Source organism: Girardinichthys multiradiatus, chromosome 12 (assembly GCF_021462225.1).
Source record: "Girardinichthys multiradiatus isolate DD_20200921_A chromosome 12, DD_fGirMul_XY1, whole genome shotgun sequence".
Lineage (NCBI taxonomy): Eukaryota > Metazoa > Chordata > Actinopteri > Cyprinodontiformes > Goodeidae > Girardinichthys > Girardinichthys multiradiatus.
This window is the reverse complement of record NC_061805.1, coordinates 22902659-22923563: the sequence shown is the minus strand read 5'-3', so window position 1 is coordinate 22923563 and position 20905 is coordinate 22902659. Positions and strand designations below refer to the sequence as shown.

Sequence of the window (20905 nt, the reverse complement as noted above, 5' to 3'; positions counted from 1 at the left end):
CCAACCAGGGTAGCGTTCCACTACAGGGCAACATGAGCACCCATAACGAAAGAAAAGCAGCTTGAAAAATGTATTGGTGTTTGGGGCCTTGGATGAGCTTCCTCTTGCTTATTGTCATGTCAAGTCAATGACAATGATGCTTTGGAGGGTCTTGTTAATTTTGGCTGTACAGCGGTTGGCTAATAACGCTAACTCTGGTTTCTGGTTCTAGATTCCCGGTCTTTGTTAAAAGTTATTTCACTGTTTTCTTAAAGGAATGGCTATAATTTTCTGTAGTAAAAAAATATATATATATATTTGGACTGGTTATTATTTTAAACATAGTTAAGGTTTAATGTTTTTTTTTTCCACATCAGAAATACCTTAGATAAAAATAAACCTAATTATTGCAATACACTATACTGCCAAAAATATTGGGATACTTGCCTTCACACACACATGAATTTTCATGATAACCTATTTTTAATACAGAGGCTTTATCAGCCAAAACCGCCTAAACTCTTCTAGGAAAGACGCCTACAAGGTTTAGAAGTGCTTTTATGGGAATGTCTGTTGTTCTCCCAGAAGAGGTCAGACACTGATGTTGGATGAGGCCTGGCTCAGAGTCTCCTCTCTAATTCATCCTAAAGGTGTTCTATCATGTTAAGGTCAGGACTCGGTGCAGACTTGTCAGGTTTCTTCACATTAAACTTGTTTATTCGTGCCCCTGTGGACCTTGCTTTTGTGCACTGATGCTCAGTCATGTTGGATTTGATAGCGCAATCATCAAACTCTTCCCACAGAGTCAGGCATAAAATTGGCATATATGTCTCTGCATGCTATCGCATTAGTAGCTCCAATCACTGGAATTCGAGCCCAAAGTCACAAATATTTGTAGAAGCAGTCTGCATGCCAAGGGGGTGGATTTTACACACCTGTAGCCAAGGAAGTGGTTGAAACACCTGAATTCAATGATTTAGAGGGCAGAATGAATATTTTATATAAGTCAATCCTGCACTACAGAGTTTTGTTAAAATAGTTTACATTTTCCTTCTATGCTATAAACGTTTAACTTAGAAGAAGAGACAAAATGTGACAAACATTGTTTAATTTTTTGCAGTTTGAATCTTTTTCTGGTTCTTAATGGGAAATCCAATGAACTACCCGTTTATGGAAACATTCCTATCCGTCATTCTTCAACTTCTTTTGAGACAGTGTAGACCAGTGTTAACCGTCCTGCTTGTTAAAAACAGCTAATTTAAGGACACTGGGACCTGCGGACCAAGATTTGGGATCAATCTCTAGATTGGAACAGGAGTGAGTAGATGGTCTTTGGATTGTGATTGACTCAAGGGTGGATCCCTATAAAATACATGCATCATGGTGTGTAACATGATGTTAGGGTATCTTTTTTACACTTGATTGTAAGTTAACTGCATGCACAACACTTAGAAACAAAAAAAAAAACCCCAAAAAAAACGGCTGACTGAAGACGTCATAGCTTCTGAAATGTGCTTTACTCCATCAGGTGGTGTTCCCCCGGGTGGCGAGGGTTTGCAAAAACGATCGCGGAGGCTCACCCCGCGTCCTGGAGAAGCAGTGGACATCGTTTCTAAAGTCCCGCCTGAACTGCTCCATCCCTGGGGACTCCCACTTCTACTTCAACATCCTGCAGGCCGTGACGGACGTCATCCACATCAATGGGCGGGATGTGGTGATGGCCACTTTCTCCACGCCTTACAACAGGTATCCTGAACAACAGAAATATGCATCCAAGATCAGTTTAAGCACGCCAGAAGCTGTTTTTCCAACTTTCAGCTCTTTTCCTTATTATGTCTTTGTTAGAAGTACTTTCTAAAAACATTTTGACAGCTTGACCTTTATTAACGCTGGTTAACGCTGCACCTCTCGGCGACATGTAATTTCCGAGCATTACAAGGTCCACATCACCATCTCCTGTCAAAACAGTCTCGCTGGCCTTTTGACTTGCAGGCCCTAAATCTTATTTTCTGTTTCACAGTTTATGCTCCTAACTGTTCTTGAGGGCCGTGGGAGTTTTTTATCTAAATTGAAAATTACCACAACAGCACGGAGCTCCTCTGATAGCTCATACATATTGTAATTTTCTATTTTATGGCCACTTTTTAAGCAGATAAGACAATTACTTGTGACAACGCAATTGAGCATGGTTAATGGACATTAAAACCCAATGAAGCAGCACCTCTGAAAACTTTCTATACGGTCCCAGCATTAATTTTCTATTTCACAGTCAGGAAGTAAAATTAGTGTGCAGACAGGACTCAGAGTTTGGCTGTCTGGAAACATGACGGGGTGGCTGCCCACCTTGTTCTCCATCTCTCCTCCTCGTCAGCTGTCTGATAGAAGCAGGAGTATAATGGTCGAGCTTTCTGTACATATTCAATAGAGACAGCAGTCACTGTAATTTAGCAGCTGAGCAGATAATTAACAACTTTCTGACCTTGCTCTCTATAATGCTGCCCTTGTGTATTCTTGTCTCCCCGATGTCTACGAGACGAGTTGAATTCATGATGCAACGGCGAGAAAATTCAACCAGGAAAAAGGCAGAAAATATATTCTCTATAGTTTTTTTTTTTACTTCTGAATGCAGTTGCATAAAGAAATACAGACGTGACTCAGTGATCAGCTATGCACTGATTCCATACAAAAGGCGGCTGCTGCGCTGCTATCACAAGATGGGCATTTTTTTTTCATTTCAAAATGAGGGGCAGTAATAAGATAATTTGTTGTTCATATCTGGAGCCCAACAGTGGACTTGTGTTCAACTTCAATGCCACAAGGAAAGCGTTTAGGGAAACCCAGTCTGAGGGGAAGAGAGGGCCAAAACAGAATGAAATCCTTTACTGGGAAAGGATAAAGACTAAAATATTGTGGTTGTGTAAGTGTGCACACCCATGCATAAATACTTTGTTGAAGCACGATTTGGTTTCATTACAGCATTCAATCTTTTTGGGTAGGAGTCTTTCAGCATATCAACAATATTTGCCCATTCTATTCTGCAAAAGCACCCCAAATATTTTAGACTGCGAGGTCTTCTCCTGTTCACGGCTGTCTAAGATCACACCACAGATTTTCAATCTCCAGATTCCAAAACAAAAATGTTCTTCTAGTAAAGCCATCACTTTGCTGATTTGGATATCTGCTTTGGGTTGTTCTCCTGCTAAAACATGAAGACCCTCCTCACCTTGAGCGTTCTAGCAGAAGCCTGGAGGTTTTATTGGTGTTTAGAGCTATTCATATTCCTGTCCGCTTCAACTAAGGCCCCAGTTCCAGCTACAGAAAAACAGCCCATGCCAGCACCATGCTTTGCTGTAGGTATAGTGTTCTTTGGGTGATGTGCGGTTTTGTTTTGTGCCAAAGGTACCTTTTGGAATTGTGACCAAAAAGCTTAGCTTTGGTATCATCCGAAGTTTTCTCATATGCTTCTGTAAGACTTTAAATAGTCTTAGCGACATTTTACTAGGCTGAGATGGTTTTCTTCACAACAAAAGGCTTCCTTTCACCTTTCCATCATACCCTAAACCTCAGACATATGAAGAATCCGGGGAATGTCGTCATGTGTACTACACAGCCAGCAACAGTTTTCTTCTTGTCTTTTCACCAATGTTAAAGGGACGTCCAGTTCTTAGTAATGTCTCTATTGGATGGTATTCATTGCACTTGGTAATCACCTTAGAAATTAGAAACCCTTCTTCTCATCAACATCTTTTGACAGTGAGATCTTTCCGCTTTGGAGACTCTCTTCAGTCCATGATTTTCACTGTAAGATGTGACTCAAAACATGTCAGAAAACGCCAGCTGTACTTTATTTGAGGTTATTTCAGGTGTGTACTGACTCCTATCTTACATGGATTTGAATGTGGTGGTTAAATCTAAACACAGCCCTAAAGGATATGTGCGCCAGAGGATGTGTGCAATTATACAACCACATTATTTAAAAGATCTCAGACATTTGTACAGGTCGGGGGTCAAACTAAAAGGTGGATAAAAGGTTTGAAAAGGTTTGTCTTGGTCTCATTTTTCAGACCACACATTCATGGTACTTAACAGGGATATGTAGATATCCACTTTATGTGAGAAATGCTATGAAGAATAATTGCTTTTATAATTGCAATAAGCTCTCCTTTAACATTTAAAACAAGAAATCCTCAGGGGATTTAAACCCCTCTGAAAATGGATTGTAAATCCATTTTTCTGTCTTTTAGAGATAGTCCAGAATTGGCAAGGTGTTCCTTTTGAAATGTTCAGTCAACTGGCTTGTTTATTTATTGTTTTTCTGATGTGTGTGTTTTTTTGTTGATGCAGTATTCCAGGTTCGGCAGTGTGTGCCTACGACATGGCAGAGGTGGCCCACACGTTCACTGGGCGTTTCAAAGAGCAGAAATCCCCGGACTCCACCTGGACGCCTTTTCCTGAAGAGAGGGTTCCCAAGCCGAGGTACGTACCCACTTGCACGCACACACACATGGCAAGAGCATTAAATACAGAAGTAATTTACTTCCTCTCTTTATTCCCAATCACTGCTTTTAGTCACACACATATCACATCCCATCCCTCTGACTTATCTCAGAATATGACTCCGCTGCTTGATCCAGCTATGGCCTCACCTTTTAGCATTTGTGTGGAGGGGATTGTAATTTTACTGCAGTTTCTTTGGTCACAGTTTAAGTTTTGACTGTGCATCATCTACAGTGCCTTGGACTGGTAGTGTATTCAACTGAGTTCACCCTTTTAATCTTGATTAATATATAAATCGACTTGTTTACGTTCAGTGAGTGCAGATATTTTAAGAAGCAGATATGCTCACGTTTGCTTACTGCAGTAATTGATGGGATTGATTCAATTCCTCCTCTCTGCTGCATTCAGATCCTTTTTATCTAAAGGCAAGCAGATGGAGAGCTGTAACAATGCCACCAAGGTCCAGTCCTGTGGCAGTCTGTTCCTCCATGTGCTAGACTCACAAGCCCAATCATTTGCAGATTTTCATAATTAATGCATGTCTGTTTCCGTTCTGCCATCCATATGTGTGTACACACACCCTGTAGACTAACAGCAGATATTAGTCCATAACTTATTTCAGGGGAAAGCAGTGGCCTCAAATAGAATAGTTTTTACAATCCACATTAGTCTTGGGGTTTTACAGCTAAACCTGGCTTTTTCAGTAGGAAAACACCGATCAGAGTTTTGTGGCCAGTTTCCCACCTTTGGATCTTGTAAAGCTTTGATCTGCTGGTCCCGACTTTAGCCGATTGGTCAGCAGCTGAAAATTTTATGAAGCACCACCCCGGGGAATGTAAATCTTTACTAACTTATCCGTGAGACTTCCAAACCATGCTGGATGTTCATCATGTTTTATGATAGGCAAAGTTTGAAAGTTCAAAAGGATAAAACAAAGTATTTTTGGTCAGGACCGGTCAAGCTGAAAATCGTCCGATTCATTATACAATTTATTGGTTTATCTCTAGCTTTAACATTGCAAGATCTATTTTTTTAAGAACTATCTGAAAAATTTTCCATCATTTTCCAAACCCATTTTAAGGGTTGTCCCGATATGTTGGGAGGAGGATTGGAACTATTCTAGTCATCATCAGGCAAGTCAAAATGCATTTCTTCATAAGATTATTTCCAGGTCTCTAACGCAGAAAGAAAAAATGTGGAAAGGGGCCAAACCTGACTGGCTTCACATCTGCACATCCTATAGTTATATACATTTCTCTAGCAGGGGCATAAATGTATATTTTAAGGCTTGCTCCTTACGTATTTACAGTGCAAGGCCAGATGGCTGACATTTCAGGGACCTGCTGTGTATTATGTGCTGTGAAAGGGTATCAAAGAGCACACTGTAAAGAGGTTTTACAAGCTCTCCGAGGTGATATGCCTGCAAAGAGGATATGTCATCAACAGCAGCTTCTTTTTTACCAGCTCCCTGTAAAAGGATCACACTGATAGAATGTCTCAGTGCATTATCCCCAAACTCAGAAAAGAAGACATCATGTGTCCTCCTATTTGATCGAAGGCTCTAGGAATATATGTTTGGTCATTTATGGCTTCTCTCTTATTGATTTTGAGAAAATTAGACTTTCTGTCCTCTGGTGGCCTCTTGTTATAAAGTGGTCTTTCATTTGAACTTTTCCTTCATTTGGAAGTTTTCTTCCCCTCTTTCCGGTACTTTCAACCTTCCTCTCCTTCCACACCATTTGCAGACCTGGCAGCTGTGCCGGCACTCCATCCATGGAGAGGTACAAGGTATCCAATGAGTTCCCTGATGACACACTCAACTTCATCAAGATGCATCCCCTGATGGATGAGGCTGTGCCCTCTATTGCTCACAGGCCCTGGTTTCTTAAGACCATGGTGCGGTAAGTACCTCACTCTCCAAAAGCTGCCATTGTCAGAGTTCTGTGAGCCTCTTCAGCCCAGGCCAGCAATTATCTGAAGTGCTGCTCAGAGAGTTAGACTCATTAAAAGACAGTAGCGCTCCATCACAAACCCGCAACTGACCTATTTTTCTTGGAGTGGAGAAAGCATTAATTCAGACCTTACTATCTTTTCCCTGCTTGACAGTGTAGTAATGTTTGGAGTGAATATTTAAAATACTTGCGGCGTTTATCTTTATCCTTAGTTCATTGAAAACATCCATAAGGCCTTATTAGAGACACCTTTTCCTCTCTTGGCTAGAAACTTACCAAGAGAGTATACTGCAGTGCAAACTTCATTTGAGTTAGCTTGGCTTGTTTTCCTTATGCACTGGAACTTTCCTAACTTTCCACTACACCATGACGCTTGTTGTTCAGTCTTAAAGATTTATCTGTTCTTATGTAGGCAATGCATGAAGGGTTTTATCAAACCCACGGTTTAAGTGCTGGATATCGAACTCGTTCTGCAGAACAACAGCTAAGAACTGATTTGTTCCTAAATGACCAAGAAGTCAGCTAGGTGTCAAGTTATATCACAACTTTCTGTGAATGATTGATCCTCCATCTGTTGTGTTTTTGCATTTCAGTGTAACTAAGTGTGTTTGTCTTGTCATTTCAGCAAATGGACATCTTATTGTCACCAGTCCAATTTATAAAGGCTGTTTTAGGTGACAGTCTGTATTTAACATTCTTTTACAAGGGAGACCAGCATTTGTGATCATTGATTATAATAAGCCTGACAATGTTTATAAACATCAAGCCACAAACAGCATTAATAAACTTAGTTTAAAACAGCAAATGTGTACTAGAATTTAAAGAATGACAGACACATTTTACATGTCACTATTCCAAACCTTTCCACACTCCTTTTTAAGGCATATGGATGGATGGATGGATGGATGGATGGATGGATGGATGGATGGATGGATGGATGGATGGGTGGAACTTTTCAGTTTCAATTCAGTTTATTTATATAGCGCCAATTCACAACACATGTTGTCTCAAGGCACTTCACAAAAGTCAGGTACATACATTCCAATTAATCCTAATCATTGACTTGATCATTGTTCAACTTTTAAAACTTTTAATTGGGAAAAGGAACAAACTCTGCAAATGAAAATAGTTTTTCCCAATTCTTCCATACTTGTTTAAAAATGTTTAAATCAAAGACTTTTTCAGAATGCATAAGAACACTGATGACAGAAAGCAAATGTCTCTTTTTATTATTGTAGAAGCTTAGCATTTTTATTGTTCTGGTCTAAATTGAAAAAAAAAAAACAAAGTAGCTCAGAGTTTGAAACATTATGTAATGTTTAAAACTCATGCAGACTGTTGGTCTCTGGTAGTCTGCTCTGCGGCCCCAATACATGCAGATTTTTCATCTGGTCCACCAAAGAGTTAGTGTAAAGATAACTCCAGGTTTTCAATGCCAGTAGTGATGCTTCAGTGGTGCACTGACCTCCTTGTAGATCTGGAACTGGTTTGGTGTAAAAACCCTTACAGACATTTAAGCTGGACTCAGGTACTACATCATATTCTTAATGGGAAACTAAAACTAGCAGAGGGAACATTTAGGAGGTAAAAAGTTAGTTCTTTTCTTGGTTTGTATTTGGGTCTTACCTGCAGCCGGTCTGGATTTATGAAATAGGCTGCTAACAGATTTAGTTGTAGATTTAAGAGTAGGTCTGATTTTCATTATATCAGACCTCTGAGTCTCTGTGTTGTCTCTGTTACAATATGAACAGCTTAGCACCAAAAAGCTCATTAGCAGTTTTCAGTTGAAATATCACCTCAGTCAGCAGAACATGCCAATTATCATGCAAGTCAGTTGGTGAAAGAATTATCTAAGCTTGAAAAGTATCACAAAGGCATGTAGAGTGGATATAAAAACACCTGTTGGGGTTTTACCATGGATTACTATTTTGTAGTTGAAGTCAACTGGAAATGAAATCAGTAATAGGATTTGATCCTTGTCACACCCCAGCGAGGACACCCGAATATTAAGTAGAGGCTTCTTGCTCAATACGAAAAACCTTTTTTTTTGTCTTGAGATTTGCTGGGCCATGGCAGGGAGTGCAGCTAGCTTGACGCAGTCAATCACTTCAAAGAGAGGGGCAAACACTGAGGAATTACACTCCCTGTGATTTTTGTTATCTAGATCTAAATAGGAAAGACAGACATTACCTTACTGACAGAGACTGTATCATTTTACAGAGTTAAATTCCCAATTTTACACTCTTTGGAGCTCCTGCTAAACATGAAAGGATCAAAACCTAATTATAACTTCACAATTTTGGTGTTTTGGACTGAATGAAGCCATTGTCACTGAGAATTTTGGGTAATATTTTAAGTAAGTAAGCATAAGGAGCACTCATTCAACATTGAAGACAATAATAGTGGACTTCCTACATTTCCGGATAAGCTTTCATCAGTAATTCTTAAATCCAATCTACTTCTATTAACCCCTAAAGCCTGAAGCTGTTGAAACTTCCATCTTGAAACATCATCAAATCCAGTTAGAAACAACTCCTTAACTTTAGAGCCAAACAGAACACCTTCAGGCTCTATGTATATGAGATGATGCAAAGAGGTCTTAAACACAGTTAGGCCAAATCACAGGGGTTACCCGTATCCTATTCCTTGACACAACAATCTGACACTCGAATGCATCATTAGCTATTTCTTATTCAATTCAATCATATTCAGTTGAGTTGAAAAGCCCCAATCTTAACAGATGCCAGCTCCATGCTCTTCACAAACATGTCTGACTCAAAAGCAGTTAAATATAATCAGATTCAGTCAATAACCATTCTTGATTCTGAGCAAGCATGTGGTAACAGTGGAAAGGAACAACTCCCCTGTATGTAAATGTTTTGTGTCTGAAGAAGAGGGCTAAGACTAGATGAAAGATTAGACTTAAGCTGTGGCCACTCTCTTTCCTATTTTACCAAATTGCCATACTGAAAAACATGTTACACATGTCTAAAAGGTGTTGTGTACAACACACAAATATGAGAAAATAAACGGAGAATTTTGGAATATTAAGTACTTTCACATCTTTTGAAGTATATGTGTCAATGATGATGCTTTGCAGAATTGAATAGTGCATGTGTATTGGGATCAAGGTTGTGGAATTCACAGTGGCCTACTGCGTCACAACGGGTACATTACAGTGATAATTATTACCCAGATTTATCAGAATATAGGTCATGGTGTCAGTTTCCATTTAAGTTTCAAATATCCAACGTCTGAGCGTGAGTGAGTCTACCTCAGTCTAAACAGATCATTCGCATAGCGTTACATGTGATTAAAGTTATTATTGGCTGCAATATTTGACAAGCAGCTGTGCACATGCTTCAGCTGTTCATTATACTTTACGTTTATTATACATGGCTTTGAGATACAGCAAAAATGTTCAACATCCAAAAAACCTGGTTATTAAATTATGTATGCCTCAAGCTTCTAAAAATAAATATATCAATAAAATTTATAATAGTAACTACTGATTACTCCTGTTATAATAATGATATCTATAACATTTATTTATTATGTGTTTAATACACAAACGTCTCCTATCTTTAGTGCTAGTTTTTAGAAACCTAATGCACACAATATTGTACCTCATTGGCATTCTGCTATGACTTTTCTTGCTTTTAGCAACCAGATAAGCCATGTTTGTCTTTCTGTTTTCCCTAATAGAAATGTATAGTAGCCTTCTTTCAGCCAGCTGACAGATGTGCACAACAACAGGTTGGGGAGGGGCATACATTTTGAGAAAGGTCCAGACATTCCAGAACCTTCCACAACTTTTGAAAATTTTTGTAAATCTTGTTACCTTTTATTAAAGCTACCAAGGCTGTTAAACCTTAAAATTCCAAGCCACACCACTAACAAAAGCCAAATTTATTTCAGTAAAACCATTACAAGGAAACTGGTACCTGTTGCTCTAAGAAATTCCATCTAATTGCTGAGACAGTTAAAAAATACCTGATGTGCAAAGATCCATGTTGTCAACTTTAGCACTTCATTGGTCACTGATCTTAAACATACATAGATTTGACTTGTATAAATAAATGTTAAAAGAGCTATCTGAATTTTAAAGTAATAGAGCTCCAGTCTAAAACTGGTAGCTGTTTTCCAGGAGCTAAGTGGTATTTTTGTTGCTTTCTTAAAAGTTTTAAAGGAAGTGGTGCAGAGTCAAAAAACATCATTAGCTGTCAGTCAGAAAATAAATCTGTGCTTATTGCTAGATGTTTTAGATACTTTGATGTCATTTTTTTTTCCTTGTAACCCCCTAAAGGCATTATGCATGTTTGATGAACATAAAATAATTTTTAATTAACAAGATAACAGTTCCCCACTGCTCTTTTGTCTTTAGACACTTGATATACACAATGGAAAGCGCATTACGTGATAAACTGATTGGCTCTGTAGTAATTATCTGAAGCTCAGTTCAAAACATTTACCTAATGTGCATCACTATTTATTGCTCTTCCAAACAGCGTTATGTGTTGGTCCACCAATGGTTTGCAAATTGTACTAATTATCGAGCTGATTGGTTGATTTACTTTACCTAGTAATCCTACTTCCAGGTACCGTCTGACACGCATCGTGGTGGACAATGAGGCAGGCCCCCACAGGAACCACACGGTCGTGTTCCTAGGATCTGAGAAGGGCATCATCCTGAAATTCCTGGCCATAATGAACAAAGGCTTCCTCAATGACAGCCTGTTCCTTGAGGAGCTCAATGTCTACAACCCGGACAAGTACGTAACTTTGTGAGCATGTGTGCCTAATAGAGGGAACACATGGATACAGTTGCCACAAACAAAAGAAGGCCAGTTTTTTTCCTAATCTATGTGTGTGTGTGCATGTGTGTGTGTTAAGTGATTCTGAAATGTTTCATTCTGTGTTTTCTACCATCAATCAAGTCAGCCAACCCACCAGCTCCACCGCTACCCACTGGTTCCCCCAACCCAAGCTCTGAAGTGAGGCCAGTCACCCAGATGGCCGCTCTATCATTTAAAGGAGTTTTATCAAGTTACACTTTGTCCAACCACAGCTTCTAAATTAAAGACACAGACACTAAAGCTCTGGATAGCATTGGAGTGTGGTTCCCAACCACAGCAGAGCCGAGCTCTTTCCAAAATGCCGGCTGATTAAAGGAAACACACACATACACGCTCAGGCCGAGGGCTGCGTTTGTCTTCGGAGCCAGCATTGGATCTCCACTAATTTATTACATCTTTGTAGGTTTCCGTTGTATAGATGAAATTTTCTAACCCTGAACTTTGCTCAGAATGAAGAGTGGAGCGCTGTCATGTGATAGAAAAAACCAAAGATCTGATGCAATGCAGTCCTGCTAGAGCAAATATTTGGTTGAGTCGTAATGGATGAGATGGGGGGGAAGAGAGAAAACAGTTATGAAAACCAAAAATGAGAAGCTGAAAGGTAAGAGCACGGTTGTCCAACGTGTGGCCCAGGGGCCATTTGCAGCCCTCGGAAAGATTTTGTGTGGACCCCAACCGTAAGTCAAAAATGGTAAAAATATTCCATGCCAGGTGGTTGATTCAAATGAATTATATGTTTTTAATATGGAAAATGCAAGGTGAAACATAAAGTGCTTGTCTTTTATTTGTGTCGTTTTTGGCTTTCGACTTGATTTCATACAATAACAAGACCAGAAGTGACATTTTCAAGAGGACTTGTTCAAAAGCAGACTTGGGGGCATCCATTCATTAAACTTGGCTAAATACGACATTTATTTTGGAATAAAGTGTGACCCTTATCCTGTTGCTGAGAAGACACTTTTTCTTGACCACATAACAGAAAACAGTTGATCCAAAAATGTTTAACATTGTAGGCCATTGTTTTAATAATGCAAATAGGCAAGACTATTTAAACCTTTTATGTACAGTGAGACACAAGTAGTGTTTTACAAAAAAACTACTTTGTTCATTTCAGTAGGAATATTCATCTTTTTGTTGTTAATTTATTTCAATGCTGTCAAACCACTGGTTTGGAGGAAAACGTAAGAGAGTTTGGATCGGACAGGAGAGTTTCAGGGTTCAGAAATTACTGTGCAAAAGTGTTTATACCTCTTGAACCATTTTATGTTTATTTCACATTACAACTACAAACATAATTTTATTGGGATTTTATGTGGTAGACATTCTAAAAAAGATTATATCTGTGAGCTAGAAGGAAAATGATACATGGACCGGCGAACACAGTATACAGGTCAGTGATAAAGATGTGGAGAAGCAAGGGTAAATTATAAAACAAGATCCTTAGCATCGAACTTCATGCCCATGGCAACTCTGGAGGAGCTGCAGTGATCCTCAGCTCGGGTGAAAGAAGTTTTTCAAACAATGACTAATGAAGTAGCAAGAAAAATGTCACTGATGTAAGAAAGGCATAAGAAAACCAGTTCATAGTTTGGTCAGATGAGTCCAAATAAATTTTTTCGGCCTACTTGCAACATGGTAAAGCAAACACTCCAGATCACTATAAATGCAGCATCCCCTTGGGAAAAAATGGTAATGGCAGCATCATTCTGTGGAAATGCTTTTCTTCAGTATGGACAGTTGCTGGCCAGAGTTGATAAAGAAAACATTTTGGATGCTGCAAAAAACTTCAGCAGACTTTCAACTTCCAGAAGTACAATGACTCAAAACATAGAGCTACAATAGAAAGATTTAAATCAAAGCATGTTCATGTGTTAGAATGGCCCTGTCAAACTCCATACCTGCCATAATTGGCAATTTGTGGCTTGAAGTCTTGAAAACTAATGTTTACAGATGCTCTCAACTTTTTTTTGACTGACCTTGAGTTGATTTGCAAAGAAAATGGGCAAAACATTCAATCTAGTGGTGCAAAACTGGATCTAGTGGTGAAAACTGGAAGGCTGTTATTGCAGCGCTAGGTGATCCATCAAATCATTGATTCAGGAAGAGGGTTAAATACAAATGGACGGCAAACTTTTCACCTTTCAGTCCACTTCAGAATTATGCATTACTTTGTGTCAGTTTATCACCTAAACTCCCAATGAAGTACCCTGAAGTTGTAATATGGTTTAATGTTGAAAAAAGTTCAAGTTCAAGTTTCTGCATTCAAAGAGCATTTGATGAGCTTCATGTAGGAGATGAAGGTCCTCTCTTCGACCCCTGCCCCTCCCTGTTCCCTTGTTGGCTTCCCACCTCTTCCAAGTATCTCCCTCTCTGTTTACCCCGTCTCTCCTGTTGGCTGCTGCAGAGCATTCGCCGGCTGCTGGCCATCTGGCTTTAGTCGCGTACAGTAAGTGACTTTGCTTCCCTGCCTGGCTGGCTGGATCAGCGTAGGCCCGATTGTGGTGCAATACCCAGTGTGGATGGATTTTAAACCCTAATTGTGAGCGATAATGGAGGACCAGAGCTCTGCGAACAGGAGATTAAATCCCAGAAGCGGGATGGCAGGATGGAGGGAAACACTGCATAGAAGGATGCCTGACACACCCCAGAGGGATTAGAGTGTGCTCCTGCAGGGCTGTGGAGGCAGAGTCAACTAACAGGGGTAGAGAAGTGGTCGCGTGTAGAGGGGGTTGAGTTACTGTTGGTGGATTTTACACTTAAGTGCTGCTGACTGCTCACAGCGCCCATCTGTCTGTTTATCTGTTGTATCCGTATCACCCTTTTTCTTATCTCTCTTTATCTCCCACTCTGCTTCTGACCTCGTGTCCACTCAGCTAGCATTATCTGTTTTTTTGCTGAGCCCACAGTTTGTCTGCAACATCTTAATCTGTGTATTTTGTTCTTGAAACAAACTCCAAAATCTCCTTTTAATTGAAGTGTGTTGCCCCGACCTTTCTTTGGTCTTTGTCATTTCATTAAAATATAAAGCAAAGACTTAATTCGCAAATTTTACCCTCTCTTTAGGTGCAGTATAGATGGCCTGGAAGACAAGCGCATCATCGGTATTGAGATAGACAGCAAGAGTAACACTCTGTGGGTGGCCTTCACCTCCTGTGTGGTCAAGGTGCCACTGTCTCGCTGTGAAAGGCACGGACGATGCAAGAAGTATGTTTGATTTTCACCCAGTAAATTTCATTGTTTGCTCAGGTTATTGAACATTTCTATGTTATAAAGTATGTGACAGTAATGACAGTTGATGTGACTGTCGTTCAGGTCCTGTATAGCCTCTAGGGACCCGTATTGCGGTTGGGTGTCAGAAGGTGCCTGCCGACCGGTGACTATCAATACCAAGTAAGTAAAGAGAGATGGAACCTACATGAAAGGTGCAACAACAATGTCGAATGCCTTTTGGCTAGTCCAATAAAAAAGAAACACACCTACAGAGCTCAACTATAATACCTAACTATTTTGCTTCAGATCTATAATGGTTTGTAGGAACAAGGGATGGACCATTATGAAAATCTTATAGTATAACATTAAGTAAAATTACACTTTCATGGTATTTAAAGAAAAATTAAAAACTAAAATGTACCCTTTTTGCTACAGGTCAAATACTGACTATTTCAAATTTTCTTTTCATTTTCAGTAAATACATTGAAACTAAAAACTCCCATTTTTGGTCTATAGAGACATCAACCAACATTGTTGTACTTTGATTCACTTTTGCAATCAAACATTTGGACAGATGGTTTGGTGCATAAATGGAAATACTCTTGTAATTCCTTTGTTTTCTGTTGGACTCAACAGCACTGCCTCTATAAAAGAAACCACAGCACGGTTTTTCCTTTATGTGGGATTGTTAGAATGGATCAGACTCAGAATTGGCAAGTAGGACCTCAAAGAAAACTGGAAATCAGTATCAGCAAGGAGAAGCATAATTGGCACATATCTAAATATTACTTTTATAATAGTATTATTTTACTCATGTACTTGTTGTTATTTTGATTTGATAACACGGACCTGAGCAAAATTATAAACACTTACTATATTAAGTAATAATTTTCAAGTAAGCATAGTTATTGCACAGAATATAATACATTTTTCCATTCTGCTCTTTATAGACCAACTGTGAGAGTACAACTAGTAGGTATTATCGGGCTAAATAGTCAGCTACCTTCTCTAGTTAAACACAAATGTTGCTCACTGATTGCTGACTGCAGTGTAAAAATGGTGTTACATTAATAAGAGTAAGACTGTCTACTTCAGTCACTGGAATTTTTCTGGTCACCCATACTTGATGTTAAAAACTAGCAAATGTTTGTGCTGAGCCTTTTATAGAGTTTTATTGATCCCCATAGAGAAATTTAGGCACCCAAGAATTAGTTGTACAAAGCAGTGCATGTTTCAGCTCTAACATTGGTTCAAACAAACTGATTCATTCATAAACACTATTTTTGAAAAATCCATATCTGCATTATAAATGCTTGTGTTTATTGTATAACTAATACCTGTTTTGCTTTTACATGAGTTCTGACCCTTTCTTCCTCCTGTATAAATGTTAAGTAGTCTATTTTTCCTGCTAGTACATCCTTCGTTTTTAGCATCGAAACAACAGCCGAGGCTTATTGGTATCAGTGCTTAACCATCAGTTTCACCTACATGAAACCTCTGAACTTGGTCAGATTCTACCTTTCTATGTAATATTTGCTGTTCCTCTGTCAATATGTATAACTTTACGGTGTGCAAATGCAGCTGCCTGCAGTGGTGGGGCTGTTGGAAAGATAAATGGAAGGAAAGTGTTGTTTGCCCAAACCCTGGGACTGGGTACACTGCTGGGGAAAGTCTGATGGTCACTGTAGCTATAATTTTCTGGCTGTAGTTATGACACAGAACCAGATTATGCTTTCTGAACAACCAACATGAGAAGGTCTGTGGTGGGAAAAAACATTTCACAGATGAAGTCATAAAAAGGCTCCGCTGCTCCACTGGCTATTTGACGATGAATGAGTTTGATTCCTCTGCTTTAAGCTAACTGGTCTTGCATGCTAATGGGTCTCATGAACACAGAACATGCATAAACCAACAGGCGCTTCCCATCCGGCCATTATTCTCTGACGATTCTGACAGTTTCCACTTTGCTGCAGGCAAAACAGAGGCATTAACACAGCACATTACCACAGTGGTCACAAGATGATACAAGACAATGGCTGAAGATTTTAGCTAAAGTTTTGGAAAAACTAAGTATCCACATTTTTTGATTTTCACAGATAGATTTTAGACGTCACAGTGTTTTAAAAATAAAAATAAGTCACCAAGGTGCACCTTCCAACAATTAATGGGTAAATCAAATGCTGCACAGATGTTGGACATCAAACTTTCCAAAGTTTGGAGCTAACTCATCAGTTTCTGCTTTATTGTGCAAATGTCAATCAAGATGAAAACTGATCAGTGAGCTTCAGCCCTAATACACAAAACATTTAGAGGGCTTAATTTTTGGGTTTTCACAAATAGAATGAAAGGTTTCATGAATCTCAATCGGTGTTTTAAAGAATCTTTGTTTAATGTAAAATAATCCATTTGAGGTTTGATCAGTCTAAGAAATTTTTATTTTGAACTAGAGATATTTAAATGCAGTCGCAATGTTCTCAGTATTCAGATATTATTAATGTCTCGTCTGGCCCTGCGTCATCGTTGTAAACATTACCTCTAAACTTGTCTTCTAAGGCCATTCGTTGAATTCAGGCAGATTGCCTCTGTACTACACCTACTGTTTAAAATGAGAACTGCAGTCAGGATAGTGCACCTGAAGAGGAGGTAGGGCGACAGTGTTCCTGTTGATTACAGAGCTTGTTTGTGAAAGGACCTATGCTGAGCACAAACCACTGTTTTACTCGGCTGTCAAAACAAGACTGTAGCAGCTAAAGACCTACTTCCTTTCTTATTACACAATAAGAGCCACATACATGGTCACCTACTGACAGCCTCTTGATGGCACCAATACTTTTAATGCTGGGAAATTTTCTTGAACTCCTACTTTATACTGTACACTATTTTAAAGCAGAAGATAAACAGTATTTATTCTGGTGGGATCTTTTGATCTGGGGTGAGATAAGGAAGTGGTCTGATTAGTTTTTTTCTTCCAAACATCTTGAAAGAATGGAACTGAGTAGGTCCATTGCTGCCTGTATATCTATTTTTATCCCTCTATTTTGCTCCAACACACTCTTCCTGTCTTGCAAGCCTCCTCTCCTTTACTTCTTCCATCTGGCCCCAATGCAAGCCTGCCAGCTTTCCCATGTGTAGTTATCCCTCTTATACCTACTGCCTGCAAACAGCTTGTGCTGTAATGTTTTGCAATATGGTCCCTAGTCACCCCTTTTATCAGGCATATAATTGCACCGGATACTGAATGTATGGTATTTTGTAAAATACCTACACGGTTGTGTTGTTGTTATCAAATGAACAGACTCAGATAATATGGGCCCATATGCTGGTTTGTGACCCGGTAAAATGAAAGCTATAAATTAAAAAGGTAAATGACTGCTTTAAAGGACCGATCTGCATACTCATGTCACACTGTATGTACAGTAGTTCACCTCTGATATGAATAATTAATGCCATCATGCCTGACCCACATTTCAGCAGCCAAGTCCCTTCCATATAACCTCTCATCTAGCATAATAATCATATCTGATGCCAGGTGATAAATAATAAACTGCTTTATAGAGTGCATCTCCAATCTGATTTAAATATGTATCACACTATATGGTTGCAGTGGGCTCTTTATCCTGAATGGACTGCCTGCAATGTCACATTCAAACACACTGCATTTTGGTAGCTCTAATGCTGCCACTACGGCCTTGACCTCCTTAACTGAGGGTTCATATTGTGGTTCATTCACTTTTTATATGTGCCAACCAAAGCCCAGATACTACATCTGTAAACTAAATGCTCATCGTTAATTCATCTCGAATCCAGTGGGATTTAAACCGTGTAATCTTTATCTCACCACAGTCGGTAATGTCAAAACGGACCTATACTGGAAACCATGACAACAAGGCTGTCAGAAATGCACAGCATGTCAAGGCACAACAAAGTGGTGATGCCATAGTGGAGTATTTGTCAGATACCAGGGATGATCTGGCTGTATCTGTGCTCAGTTAGCTTTACAATTCTCTCTGTTTTGTGTTTATGACTGAGCATAATAAGACAATCAGATAAACAAATAAACTGAACTTTTTAAAAGGTTTATACTTTGCTAAATAAAACTGTTTTCGGGAGGGCCCCAGAGGTTTGTTAGAATATTAGTAAACAAAGAGCATCATGAAGACCAAGGAACACAGCAGACTGATCAGAGATAACCTGGAGAAATTTATAGCAGCATTAGGTTATAAATCAAGATCCCAAGCATTAAACATCTAGAGCTCTGTTCAATCCGTCATCCGAAAATGGAAAAAGTATTGCACGACTGTCAACCTACCAACACATGACCGTCCCCCAATCCTGACAAGCAGGGTAAGAAGAGCAGTCATCGGAGAGGCACCCAAGAGACTCACTGTCTCTCAGGGAGCAGCAGAGATCCATAGCTTAGCTGGAAGGAATTTATCAACAAAAAAGTATTTGTTTTACATTCCACCAATCTGGCCTTTTTCTTAGAATGGCAGGAATAAACCGCATTGTTTGAAGTTTGTCATAAGACATGATGCGTAAAGATATGGATGTCCTCTGGTTAGATCAGATTAAACATTTTGGCCAGCTTCCAAACACTATATGTGAATGGCAACTAGCATTGCACATTAGCCTGAGCACACCATCCTCATCATGAAACATGGTGGTGTTAGGATCATGCTGTGGGCATGCTTTTCTTCAGCAGGGACAGAGAGGCTGGTCAGAGTTGATGGAAAGCTGGATGGAGCTAAATCCAGGGCAATCCTGGAAGGACACCTGTTGGAGGCTATAAAAGACTTGAGACTGGGTGGAGGTTCATCTTCAAGCAGGACAGCAACACTTAATATACAACCAGAGCTAAGATAGAATGGTGTAGATTAATTCAAAGTAATGGGTGTGAATTGCCCAGTAAAAATCCAGATCTAAATCTAATTGCCTAATTGCATCAAAATGTGTTTCTACAAATATTGCTTCAGGAAAGCGGAACTCACATTTATTTTTTATTTTTTTTGTAAAAAAAAATTTGTTTTTGCACTGTAATGCATTATATTTTTGTGATGTTTTAGGATCCAATGTTTTTGTTGGGTGGGCTATTACTATTTGTCAGAAATGTTCTCATTCTGCTACCTTTAGATTGGTGGTAATGGTTTGATGTTATTACATGAATACCACAATCTGTAATACTTTTCTGTTTCTTATAAGGTTTCAATGTGGTGGCTTTGACTTTCTTTAAAATGATACAACAAAAATAACCTGAGCTTGTGAGGTCTACATTTTTCCACACAAGGGAAGGGTGATGGTGTTTTGGAAAATAATCCTCCTTTATGCTATGATTGTGACCAGTGGAGGGTGAGGAAGATGAGAGATGGGTGGATGGACAGAGGAGGAGGAGTACAGAGGAAGGAATTGAGGTGGGGCATGAAAAAAAACTCTCATGCGTGACTGTAATCCTGGTTGACAGTCGGTTCGCTCTGTTTCACCGATCTCCTTACAGCTTGCTTGGTGGTCCTTCGTGGAGAAAACAGGTCTCAGTGCAGACTGCATCAGATAATAACATATCCCAAGCTTTCTCACTCTGTGCCATATGATGGCCCTCAAGCATGGATACCCCCCACTGCTCTGCTCTCGACCCATGTGATTGTAACTACACAGTCACATTACTTCTAAAGCTAGATAAAGTTAGATGGAGCATAGATGGGCAAAAATTGCACAATGTAAACCACTCATGAAAATATATTGGGATGTAGGCTTTTTATCTTTCTTGCAAAGAGCTACATGTGAAAATTGATAGTGCTCTCATGTTTATAGATTGGATATGAAACTAAAAGCAGCAGAAGTGGCCTGCTTAACTTAGCATAAATAGTGAAAGTGTTCCGTAGGTGTTTGGGTTTTTTTGTGTCTCTGTTTTCACTATCTCCCTGTTGTTTATTATGTTCTATAATAACCATAGCGTGTTACTTTCTCTGTGTTCAGTATTGTCTCGAAGGAGTTACCATATTAGTTCATTCCTTTGTGTTTATTTTATGTGTTTAGTTGTGTTTATTCTTGTTTTCTGTACTTTGTACATTTGGAATTTTTTTGTTAGTTCTGTAAGACTTTTTCCCTTGGTTTGATAGTTTATTTGTGTGTTAGTTCAGCTCTGCTCTTGTTAATTATTCTCCCACCCTCAGTCCCACTGCTTACCTTCTGCCTCAGCTGCTCCACATATGGACACACCTGTATCTAATGTCATTCTCCGAGTCCTACCAGAACAGGGGTATCCCTGTCTATCTACGAGAAACTCTCAAAGACCCAGGTCTTCAGAGAGCATATTCTACCTTAGCACCAACTTTAAATTGTCCTACCCCTTTTGCTGAGCTATCTCTTTCTACATTTCCCTCCATGCATACACTCTAATTCTCCACTGTTACCAGT

General features: G+C 39.3%; 1 protein-coding gene across 4 annotated transcripts in view; it reads left to right on the top strand.

The window, feature by feature from the left end:
- The window catches only part of sema6a (sema domain, transmembrane domain (TM), and cytoplasmic domain, (semaphorin) 6A), a 169246-nt gene that overhangs the window by 112457 nt on the left and 35884 nt on the right, over positions 1 to 20905 (top strand). For all 4 annotated transcript variants that reach the window (XM_047381384.1, XM_047381383.1, XM_047381386.1 and 1 more), the window contains exons 10-15: positions 1508 to 1725; positions 4324 to 4455; positions 6222 to 6377; positions 11027 to 11200; positions 14348 to 14488; positions 14597 to 14674. In XM_047381384.1, the coding sequence (XP_047237340.1) occupies positions 1508 to 1725; positions 4324 to 4455; positions 6222 to 6377; positions 11027 to 11200; positions 14348 to 14488; positions 14597 to 14674 (899 nt within the window). The remainder of the gene's footprint in view (positions 1 to 1507; positions 1726 to 4323; positions 4456 to 6221; positions 6378 to 11026; positions 11201 to 14347; positions 14489 to 14596; positions 14675 to 20905) is intronic.